The sequence below is a fragment of the Diadema setosum genome, chromosome 12 (genome assembly GCF_964275005.1).
Source record: "Diadema setosum chromosome 12, eeDiaSeto1, whole genome shotgun sequence".
Lineage (NCBI taxonomy): Eukaryota > Metazoa > Echinodermata > Echinoidea > Diadematoida > Diadematidae > Diadema > Diadema setosum.
Genome location: NC_092696.1, coordinates 7,726,499 through 7,738,835, shown reverse-complemented (window position 1 = coordinate 7,738,835; position 12,337 = coordinate 7,726,499). Strand labels below are relative to the sequence as shown.

Genomic DNA, 12,337 nt, shown 5'->3' with positions numbered 1-12,337 from the left:
AAGACGTGATTTCGGGTGCTGTTCGTTATTCCGAAGGTTCGTTATTCCGAAGGTTCGTTTATCCGAAACACATAAATTCCCTAAACCATAGAGGTTCGTTAATCCGAAAACGAAAAAAGGTTCGTTAATTCGAACATTTGCGGCGTTATTTCGAAGGTTCGTTAATCCAAAAATGACATAGGGTTCGTCATTCCGAAGGTTCGTTAATCCGAAAATGAAATAGGGTTCGTTATCTCGAAGGTTCGTTGATCCGAAATGATATAGGATCCGAAATGATAATAGGGTCCGTAACGAACCTTCGAAGTAAGTCGAGCTTTGTTTCATTTTCGGATTAACGAACCTTCGGAATAACGAACCTTATTTCATTTTCGGATTAACAAACCTTCGGACTAAAGAACCTTACTAACGAACCTTCGGAATAACGAGCTGTAACCGTGATTTCATATCCAATTTGTTTAATTGGACCTTTTAAAAGCTATGACTGTATCGAATCATTGAGAGCAATGAAATTTAACGGCCTTCTGTCCGCCGTATCAAAAGTGTGATGATAAAGGGGATGTGCGCATTGTCATTCGAAATACATGTAACTACATGTAACTCTACATTTAAGTAATTAGTCTGATTATTATATAGAAACTGATTTTGGGATTGATAGTCACTACTGACAGTTTTTATTCTCGTAAACGGCACCTGTCAATCTCACAGGCGTCAAGTCGAAGCACTCACACGTCATGAATTGACCATAACGTAAAAACGACAGAACTCTACACACAAGAGTTCTGTGATAAAAACACGCTGGGCACACAAGATGAGTATGTTGGAACCACATGGCGCACTCACTGCTGGCAGGGCAAGCACGTGCTTTGCTCATCGAACTGATCGTTTTTATAGCGATCATAATATCGCTACACAGCAGAGATTCGTATTCCAATGCACAGTAGGCCTACTCTCTCTCTCTCTCTCTCTCTCTCTCTCTCTCAAAAAAAAAAAAAAAATGAAAACATTCACACTTGAAGGGGTGGATACATTTAAAACGGAGTCAATTTAGAGTGAATTTGGAGTGAATTTTGAGTGAAAATGTTCATTTTCACTCGGAGTGACCTCCGGGATCACTCGAAGATTTTGGAGTGCTATTGATGTAGCGCGATTCCGCTGCTTAAATGCATTCAGTTTTGCTCATAATCATTGATTTCATCCTTCTTTTTTTTTTCTTGGAAAGCAAGCACTCCTTAAAGAGGGAAAACCCCGATTGGACAAATTGCGACGTAAACATGCATTGATATAGTTATGTGATACGTATAAACAATTTATCATGAAAGGAGAGAAGGGTACCTACAGTACATGTATCCAAGATAAACATTATGCATGCACGTGTAGTACCACTTCTCGGGGACTCGAGTGAAGTTAAACGCAGCTTTGTTGATTACATAATGCCACTCTGGTGGTTTCGCCATACCCTTCTCTCTCTCCTACGTTTTCTTTGTTTTCTCCCTCTCTTTGTCTTTTTCTTTTTTCCCTACAAATCGTGTACTTTAAGAATAGACAGACGGTGTTAAACTTCAACTCAAGTGGCTTCTTAAGATCTGCGCCTCTTTCATCCATCTTAGGGACCGTGACACTATTGTGAATGACACAATTAAAAGCATCACACAAGGACTTTCACGCCTCGTTAGACCTTTAAGACTCAGATCTTTTTCTTTCTTTTTATGTGTGTGTGTGTGTAGACGTGGACGCCATTGGGAAATATCAAGCTCGAGACAATAAGTGGCCACTTACAATATAATGACCGACCGATGTTGAAGGTAGATTAAATCAGTAACTAAGTCAGAAATTGGGGAACCAGTAAATAAATAGGCAGCGATCGACACTTCGACGGTTTGCCAATCTAATGTGCAGCGATCGACGTCGAAAGTGTCAATCAAATACGTTATTTACGGTCGACGTCGAAGGTTGATAAAATCAGTAAGCAGCGATCGATGTCGAAGGTTGATAATCGGATGGGTGCTGTTCGTAATATTCCGAAGGTTCGTAATTCCGAAGGGTCGTTAAATTCGAAACACACAAATTCCCTAAACCTACAGGTTCGTTAATTCGAACGTTTGTGGCGTTATTCCGAAGGTTCGTTATTCTGAAGATTCATGAATCCGAAAATGAAATTAACGGAACAATATACCTTCTGAATAACGAATCTTCGGACTAGAGAGCCTTCGGAATAACGAACATCGGAATAATAGCTACCGATGTGTAAGGTTGATGAAATTATTAAATAGCGACCAATGTCCAAAGTTGATTAGGTCATACCGTCCGACGTTAGTGATCGAGAAAACTATAAAGTAGCGGCTGATGTCGAAGGTTGATAAAATAAGGACAATTAAATCAAATAGGTATAGCGTCCATAATGTCGAGATCAAATAAAATTGAGCAGCAACGAAGTGTCGAAGGTTTATGTAATCAACTTGGTATCGCACGACGTCGAATGTTAAGCAAAATTATCTGATTTATCCGACATTTGTTTTAGCATTGTAAAGAGGCCAAAGTTACCGTTATTCATTTCTGATCGCAAAAGCAATCATCCAACATTTACTAGTATTTTGACACCTTACGGAGCCGAATGTTACAGTTAATCATTTTCAAATGTTAAAGCAAACAACCGACATTCATTTTAGCATCTTACGGAGCTGAATGTTATCCTTTTTCATTTCCAAACGTGAAAGCAAACATCCGCTATTTATTTTAGCATCTAACTGAGCCGATTGATACCGTTAATCATTTCCAAATGTAAAAGCAACAATCTGTTATTTATCTTAGCATCGTTCGGAGCAGAACATTACCGTTATTCATTTCCAAATTTAAAAGCAAACATCCGACAATCATTTTAGCATCGTACGGAGCCGAATGTTACTGTTTTTCATTATGAACGTCAAGGCAGACATCAGACATTTACTTTACCATCAAACGCAGCTGAATGTTACTGTTCGTCATTTCGAAATGTAATAGCAAATATCCGACATTTATTTTATTATATGGAGCAGACTGTTACTGCTATTCACCTCTAAAAGTAAAAAGCAATCATCTGCCATTTTCTGGGCATCTTCCGGAGCCAAATGTTATTGCTATTTACTTTCGAAAGTAAAAGCAAACACCCGACATCTGTTTAATCATCATACGGAGTTGAATATTAGTGTTATTAATTTCCGAACATCAAAGGGATCATTCGACATTTATTTTAGCATCTTCCGGAGCTGAATGTTATTGTTATTTACTTTTGAACGTAAAAGCAAACATCCGGCATTTATTTTTATCATCGTACAGAGTTGAATATTATTGTTATTCATTTCCGAACGTCAAAGCAAAGATCCGACATTTATTTTAGCATCTTCCGGAGATGAATATTATTGCTATTTACTTCCGAAAGTAAAAGCAAACATCCGACATTTATTTAATCATCGTACGGAGTATTATTGTTATTCATTTCCAAACGTCAAAGGGATCATTGGACATTTGCTTTAGCATATTTGGGAGCTGAATGTTATGGTTATTATTTTACTTTCGAACGTAAAAGCAAACATCCGGCAAATTACTGATACTTTTCAAAAGATTTTCGCGGATCGATTTCAGCTAATTTCCTTCATGTAGCCGATGGTTGACGGGAGAGTTTGATTTTCATATCATTAATTCCGCGCTGGAGCGCTCGGGCAAATGCGGGTGTTTAGACGAGCGTGAAAGTGCGGGCGACTTCCCTCGTCTGTACGCGTCCAAACGCCCGCGTATTACCTAGTACGCCCGGACGAAAGGGCTTCCCGCATTTGCCCTAGGGGTTTTTGTGACGTTTCCCGCGGTCGGCACTGTATATGGTCAACAACAAAGTTACACTGTATTTCTACTCAATTATCTTTTCTGCAACAGAACAATTTTGTCCTTGTGTTTTAATACAGTCTACAAAAACTTGCTATGCAAACTAATCATTCGATGATAGAATTGTGCTTTCACATCAATAAAAGATACCCGCTGTAAAAACCTAGAAATTAAACCAGTAGGTTATTTGAAAAAGTTTTATTTTGCTGTTCTGTTTGCATCATTTCAATAAATGCTCATATCATCATAAATTCCTTCTCTGCACCACCATAGCTTCTGAGAGACATGTTTGTCTTCAAGATCGTGCCGATGCTGAATCCGGACGGCGTCATCGTCGGCAACTACCGGTGCTCGTTGGCAGGCCGCGACCTCAACCGCAACTACAAGACCATCCTCAAGGACTCCTTTCCCTCCGTCACGCACACCAAGGCCATGGTCAAGAAGTAAGCGTGACATGACCTTTGACACTGATTGATTAACTCTTTGTGTGTCCCTGTGTAAAGCTGCTGCATGCTGCAATAGGGAGCTTTAGATTTGCGATGCGGACGTTTAAGAAGACGATTGCGTTGGCTGTTCTCCTCTCTCCATGTGTCATATTGCAATGTAGCTTTAGATTATGCAAGGATCAGCCTATACCTTTTTGAGATTATTGTGAGATTGCAACACACTAGCATGTTTGGAGACCATTCTGATTTTCAAAACCATGTAGCTTTTTATAGTTAGATGTAAATTTCTGTTGGGTTTGGATTTCATTGATTCCTGATCAAAATTTGAATGTACCTGTTTGAGCTCTTGCCTACTGTTTTCTGCAGACTTGGTTGGTCTAGCAGACTTGGTTGGTCTAGCATTGACTTGTCGTCGTGGGGGTATTGGCATCTGTACAGTCTAAGAGAATGGAAATGTATGGTATATGGAAGATAATTTGAATTTCCCCATGTTGCTATTCAAAGACAGGTCATGATCTAATAATCAAATTATGACCCAAGAAGGGGCATGAACATACTGTGAAACTTTACTACATCCTCACTCTCTTTGACCGCAACACTGCCGATACCCTATCTCTCTGGCGAGTCATCACCAGTCAGACAGGCCGGGCGTTGTGGTGTGCGCCTGTAATGAAGCTACTTTGGAGGCAGGAGCGGTGATATGGCTCAGTCGGTAGCATGTCTGCCATCAGATCCAAGGATACCGTGTTCAATCCCCGAGTCTCACTATAAAGCAATGTAATGTGTATTCATGCATTCCGCCCCCTCTAGTAAGAGGCAAAACACTCGCTGTCCCTCGGACGGGACATTAAATGGAGGTCCCGTTTGTGAGTTCCCAGTGACTCACGCACGTAAAAGATCCCACTTCATTTATTCCTTGCAAAGAGCAGGATGCCAACCCAGTAAAGTGGTCCCCCTACCCACCCTCACAAGAAAATGGGCGAATGATGCCGACCCTTCGTGGTTCAGCCCAGGTGACTAGCAATAGTCCGCAAACGGTATCAGCCAGGCACACTGTGCCATACGCTAGTAGAAGAAGACCAGTCAGGCAATGTCTACAGAAAACAGAAGGCGAGAGCTCATGAAGTTTAAAATCAAACATTGATTTGGAATTAACACAATTTCTGACAGATAGCCAATCAGGAATATGAGAGAGACCATTCTGATTCTTCACATTTTTTCTGCCTTCACCCACCCAGAGTGCTGGAGGAGAGAGAGGTGGTGGTGTACTGCGATCTCCATGGTCACAGCCGCAAGCAAAACGTCTTCATCTACGGCTGCGACAACAAGAAGAACCCCGACCTGCGACTGAAGGAGAGGGTGTTTCCCATCATCCTCCACAACAACGCGGAGGAGAAGGTGAGCATCTCTCAGCCCGGTCGCCACGGCAACCATATTTCCAAAAGTTTGGGCAAGCTGATTGGTTGCTTCACGGCTGATGCCAATGTTGCAAACCTCTTCATGGTAGAGATCCCTTTATACAACACCTCAGAATGATGTCGAATTGTGATTGGCCAAGAACATGTCACATGACATTCAATAGAAAATACCTATCAAACTCATTGAGAGTGACAGCCATACAATAGGCCCCTGGCATGGGCCTATTGCACGGCTCGAAGGTACTATAGCACGGCTTCGCGGGGGGGCTACTAATGCATGGCCGCTCACAGCTAGAGTTCTGTGGCTCACACCCGTAGCAAAGCACCAGCAAACTACATTGTACGTGCTGGCCGGCTGCGCTGCGCTGCCGGTAAGTCTCACAGACCAGGCGCGGCCGAGTACTGCAACGTGAACGTGTACGCGCAGCTACTTTACCTAGCTAGTTGCATGTATCGCGCGGCCTTTTATACCTACTGATGTGTTTTACTTTTGACTCTGATCTGCTACGTGGACCACAGTGATCCCAAAATCAAGACTTCATTTCAAGTTGAGAAACCGTAATTTGATTATTTTTCTGTGTTTTTTATACAAAATCATTTTCGGAAATAGACAAAGTCTAGACCTACATAGATCTACCGACATCTCATCAGATCGGCCTAACAGTCAGACCTAACTCGATCTAAACGTTAGCGTAGAATGCAGTCGTGATTTGGCAAAAAGGTGTATGTCTGCCGTTTTACAGCGACTACAAAGCCGAGAAAATCGACTTTAAAGTTTTGGCAGTTTCCTTGACCGTAGAAGCCACCTAAACTGTGCAACGCTCAGGGATTCAATTCCCATGATTTAGTATACACTTCAAATTTCATTTCCTGATAATTTTCTTGCATCTAACTTTAAAGAATACTTCAGAATTAGCACTTTTAGCATGTTTAGAGACATACACCTTTTTGCCAAATCACGTTTACAGGGACTGCAACCCACGCTATTTTGGCAAAAAGGTGTATCTTCACATACACCGTAAGAAATCATGCATTTAACTTGGCAAAAAGGTGTATGTATAGAGATACACCTTTTTGCCAAATCACGTTTACAGGGACTGCAACCCACGCTATTTTGGCAAAAAGGTGTATCTTCACATACACCGTAAGAAATCATGCATTTAACTTGGCAAAAAGGTGTATGCATAGAGATACACCTTTTTGCCAAATCACGTTTATAGGGACTGCAACCCACGCTATTTTGGCAAAAAGGTGTACACTGTATCTTCTCATGCACCGTGAGAAATCGTGCATTTAAGTTGGCAAAAAGGTGTACGTATAGAGATACACCTTTTTGCCAAATTAAACGATAACAAAATATACCAGAGATTTTGTAGGGAGAAGGGTGTATGTGAGACCATTTCTAATCAAATGTTAACTCTTGACAATCTTTACTTCATTATTACAAAAAGATTTAAAAAATAACAATAAAGAAAAATATCAGGATGCACAACTTGTTCATCAAACATAGAAAAATGTGCTCAAATTACAACTCACCCTAGAGTCCAAATATTAACAAAACATGGTCTCATGGATATGCATGGTTAAGGATTACAGCTGAAGAATTTTTCTTCTTCCTTCTCCTCCCTTTTTTTCAAAAACTTCTACTTCCAATGAGATGATTCATCATATTTTTAGCTTTGTGCCCCTTTTGTTCGACAAAAGGTTCGTTTGTTTTCTCTACTGAATGCTTTAGCAAACAAAGAGGCAGTTGTCTGCACATCATGTATCTGTTCTTAAAAACGCAGTTATCATGCTGCTCCCAATTTTTGCAATAAATTCAATAAATGTGAAAATTCAGGTAGGATCATTTAACTGTTTGCATCCACTGAGCACTTTGAGCAGTACATCCAAGTATCATTTCCAAAGACAGGGACACATCTTTCTCTAGACCTTTGTGTGTAACTGCCACTAAATGTCTGTTAGGTAACAGCCCCATACGCATAGCGTAATGGGTAGCCGATCTTACAGTCACACAGCACACCATTACACTATGTACTAACATACACAGCCCAGTCGCTGTACATGGTACGTCGCGACAGGGCTGTACGCGCGCGACCACCAACCACTAGGAGAGCGACGTAATCGTATTACGATAGCTTTGAATTTTGATACTTAACATCATTTTTGTCACCTCAAACTCAACGAGTATACTTTTCAATATTTACTCTACATCTGATGCTATCAGTATTCAAATGTACGCAATGAAACTTACCGGAATTGATCATCATATCCAGCATGTCCACACGGTACACAATCTTTCACGCCAGGCCTAACTATACACAGCCCAGTCGCTGTACTTGGTAATGTACGTCGCGACGTACATTACCATGTACAGCGACTGGGCTGTGTTTAGTTAGGCCTGGCGTGAAAGATTGTGTACCGTGTGGACATGCTGGATATGATGATCAATTCCGGTAAGTTTCATTGCGTACATTTGAATACTGATAGCATCAGATGTAGAGTAAATATTGAAAAGTATACTCGTTGAGTTTGAGGTGACAAAAATGATGTTAAGTATCAAAATTCAAAGCTATCGTAATACGATTACGTCGCTCTCCTAGTGGTTGGTGGTCGCGCGCGTACAGCCCTGTCGCGACGTACCATGTACAGCGACTGGGCTGTGTATAGTTAACTATGTACAGGCTTCTACATGCAGTGCACAGCACGGACAGTGCAGGGATCACTGTCATTTTGAAGCGTAGAGAACTCTCATCCCACAGCCACACTTGCCGGAAAAGCTGTCATTTCAACAGAAATGCTAGATTTTACGAATCTGCGCATCTAATGGCATAGAAGTGGCCATAGAAGTCTAGGACAAACGCCGTAGATCTGAACTTCTAGATATTAGGTTCTATCTACTCACCGACTAGCAACAAGGAGAAACTTCTGCAGTGCAACGGGCTGCCAGTTTGAGTCAGGTCGGAGCATGGCCCGCCACCGCACCGACCGGTGAAACGGTACACATACATGCCAGCAGCACGTATAAACAACAGAGTATATAATATACACAGAGTATAAAAGATACACCTTTCTGCCTTATCATACTTCGCAACTATAATTCATGATTCATTCGGCAGATGGATGTATCTAAAGATACACCTATCTGCCAAATCTTTAAGCTCTCCCCAGCGTGCACGGTTAGAGGTGTATCTAGAGATACACCCTTTTGCCAAATCATGTAGTTCTCTATCCTGGTACGTCATTGTACGTCAAGGGTGTATGTAAAGATACACCCTTTTGCCTAATCAAAATCAGGAAAATTGATAAAATAATACAGAGATAGCCCCAAGTATCTTGGAAACAAATGATCGATGACTTACGAAAGTTGGTCACATGAAAATTTCGGCATCGAAAACCCCCCAAATGGTAAAAACCAAAAACATGATATTTTTCAGACATACACCTTTTTGCCAAATCACGACCGAATGGGTATAGACCCTGCGGAGTTTGTGATTCCTGTGACTGTGTGGTCGAATCATGACGAGCGTTTGAAAGCAGTACACAGGGTGGTTTACAATTCTCTGCCTAATTGTTACATTTATTTTTGGGCCTTCCTGAGTTGGCGGTCACTAATTTAGTACTGTGATTGTGGACAAGGTGTTGTATAAAACGAATAATTTATGATTTTGTTCGTGCATTGGGGCACGTAATACCGCACTCGGCGCGAGATTCGCCACTGGTCTATTCAACGCGGCGCTACACGCCTTGTTGAATAGACCAGTGGCTTATCTCGCGCCTCGTGCGATATTCGTGCCCTATGCACTCACAACTCATAAATTATTCGTATACTATATAATAGCGGCATGCTGTCGTGACTAACACAGCAAAATTTTGGTGGTGGCAGCAAGCCGATCATTCTATATCACGCAACACGCATCTGTGGTGCGCATCTCTTTAAAGCTGATTGAACTCATTAATGGACCAGTATTCCTATAACTCTCCATAGGTAACTGTAAGTTGTTAAGTTTGTAATCTTTCTCATTCAGAAGTAACAAAACCATCATCTTTTCATTGTTCAGATTACCACTTGACCTCATGAATCATTTTGTAAAATGTCTAGAATGTTATTTTGGTTATAGACTTACCATTTAAAGACATGTCAAAAATCTGCAAATTGCTTAGGATGTAATATTTTTGCTGTGCTTGTTGGAAAGAGAACTGTATTATTTGTTTTCCAATTTATAGTGAAAATGATGTGTTCAGGTAAATAATTATCTCTATGTGGCATTTATTTTCATGTGTATCACTTATGCCATGCATTTATTGATAATCATATGGTTTGAATTGCTGTCTTAGTGATTTTGCTACTAGTAAATTAAAATCCAAGTCAATTACAGTTGTACTTTGAAAATCATATTTTGTTAGGAGTGGCAAATCATGTGCATTCATTCTGTATTATGTTGCTTACAGGTATTAGCCCACATTTGCAAACCCATGAAAATCAAAACTGCATAAAACAGGTCCAATATGACGTCAAGTACAAGTTATAACAGCAACATACAGTGTACCTCACCTGTTGCTATTTGTCTATACCATTCGATAAAAGAGAGAAAATCATCGTCTTAAAATCAATTTTCAAACCTGGTCAACCCGACCCAAAATCGAATTACGAGCGGGGGCTAGCTACGTACATGTAACTTACACAATGTATCGCATGCATTAGCCTGACCAGACTGCTGTGCACAGCGGCTGCGTGTAGTTACGCATGCATGTAGTACGTACGTGGACCGGAGCTAGCGAGCGTTATACGCATGCATACGGTGCATTTTCATTTATTTTTATGAAATAATGGACTAATTGCAACGAAATTTTGCACAGGTGTTACTGCAATCATACCCAAACTCCATGCTAACTATGAGACCAATTGCTGCAGGTTTACAAATGTGGGCTCATACCTTTAATGTTTGACAAAATTAACTTTTTATGAAAAGAACTCATTCCCTTGACTTGTCACTGACAAATGTTCGGAATGAAATGATTCCCTCTCCTAGGTCAAGTGTGTTTTAATCACCCTACAGAATGAAATGGTGTACTATTTTCTTTGTATTTTCATTGCATAATTACCCCTCTGTGGCATCACAAATTGTTGTAGTATTCTCATCCAGCGATGGCAGCACATTGATTAAACCAAAGTTTTAAAACTTAAGGCTTTTTATTACTGACTGTTTGTCTAATTGTTCCAGACGTCACTGATGTATACTATTGTTTTTCTGTATTCATCTAATCCACATTTTACGTGTATACGTGAAAGAAATTCCCCTTTAAGTAATGTTAAATGGTAAAGTATTTATCCAGCCAAACATCAACCTTAGTGTTGGTTAAATGTTTGTACCCACAGTTCAGCTTCAACAACTGCAAGTTTAAGGTGCAGAAGAGTAAAGAAGGGACGGGGCGTGTCGTTATCTGGCAAATGGGAATCCTCAACAGCTACACCATGGAGGTGAGTCTGCCTTAACCCTTCAGCTTTCTTATCTACTGTCACCGGCAGTATCTTATTTGGTAGTATCTTACTTGGCACCATTATATCATCTGGTCTTATCTTCTATCCGTTCTCCGTTTCTTTTTCACAAACACTGATTACTCGGGGCTTACAGCCAAAAAGCTAGCTTTCATGTAGGTCCCGTCATACTTCTCTTTGATCAACCCCATTTCGATTTCAATTTTGACCAATTATCATTACATGTAATTATTGTGTTATCACCATGTATATTGTTTGTTTTCTGCACATTGTTTACAATGAAAATAAATGAATTGAATTGAATTGAATGTACCTGAGAGTCAGAGGCAAAGATAGACAGTCTCACCTGTTGGTACAGATCACTTGAGAGGAAACAAAAGGAGTGGCTCTTACAGACAGGTGACCACTTCAGACAGGTCTGTCAGCCAAGTTAAAGATAATAAAAAGTTTTGGTACCTCAAAAGTGTCCTTGAATTTCCTTGTCTTAGTTTGTGTTTCAGGTTAAAGTACCTTTCATATAACTAGCACTGTGAGACTTACTCGCCCCAAAGTGCTCTCATGTCTTAGTAATCATGCAATTAACTGCGACCAGCAGCCCCATACGCATAGTGACCAGCAGTCCCATACGCATAGCGTAATCCTGCTTCGCATTGTAGCGTTCAGGATCATGACAGATTTAGTATCGCAGGGTAAATGTCAACTTAAAATCCCATAAATTCTTCAATTTGAAGACTTACCAATTAAGTTGAAGTATTGAAAACAGGCTTCGGACAACGTTTGGTTCTGCCTATAGTCCCTTTCTGTTCGAATTGATGACTGAATGTGACTCGGTCGACAGGACCTTAGGAGAGCTACATACAGTACACTGAATACTACAGCCAGTGCCTGCGAACACATCACATGCGCACAAATTTCAAATCCATGAACGGATAAGATGTTTGTGTGCGCATGCGCTGGCCATAGTATCCAGTGTAAGTAGCTCTCCCAAGGTCCTCTCGACCGAGTCACATTCAGTCATCAATTCAAACAGAAAGGGACTATTGGCAGAACCAAACGTTGTTCGAAGCCTGTTTTCAATACTTCAACTTAATTGGTAAGTCTTCAAATCGAAGAAATTT

General features: G+C 40.6%; 1 protein-coding gene across 1 annotated transcript in view; it reads left to right on the top strand.

The window, feature by feature from the left end:
• The window catches only part of LOC140236336 (cytosolic carboxypeptidase 2-like), a 158,517-nt gene that overhangs the window by 118,555 nt on the left and 27,625 nt on the right, over positions 1 to 12,337 (top strand). Inside the window, 3 exon segments of the mRNA XM_072316292.1 lie at positions 4,129 to 4,298; positions 5,540 to 5,699; positions 11,100 to 11,201. Of these exon segments, the coding sequence (XP_072172393.1) occupies positions 4,129 to 4,298; positions 5,540 to 5,699; positions 11,100 to 11,201 (432 nt within the window).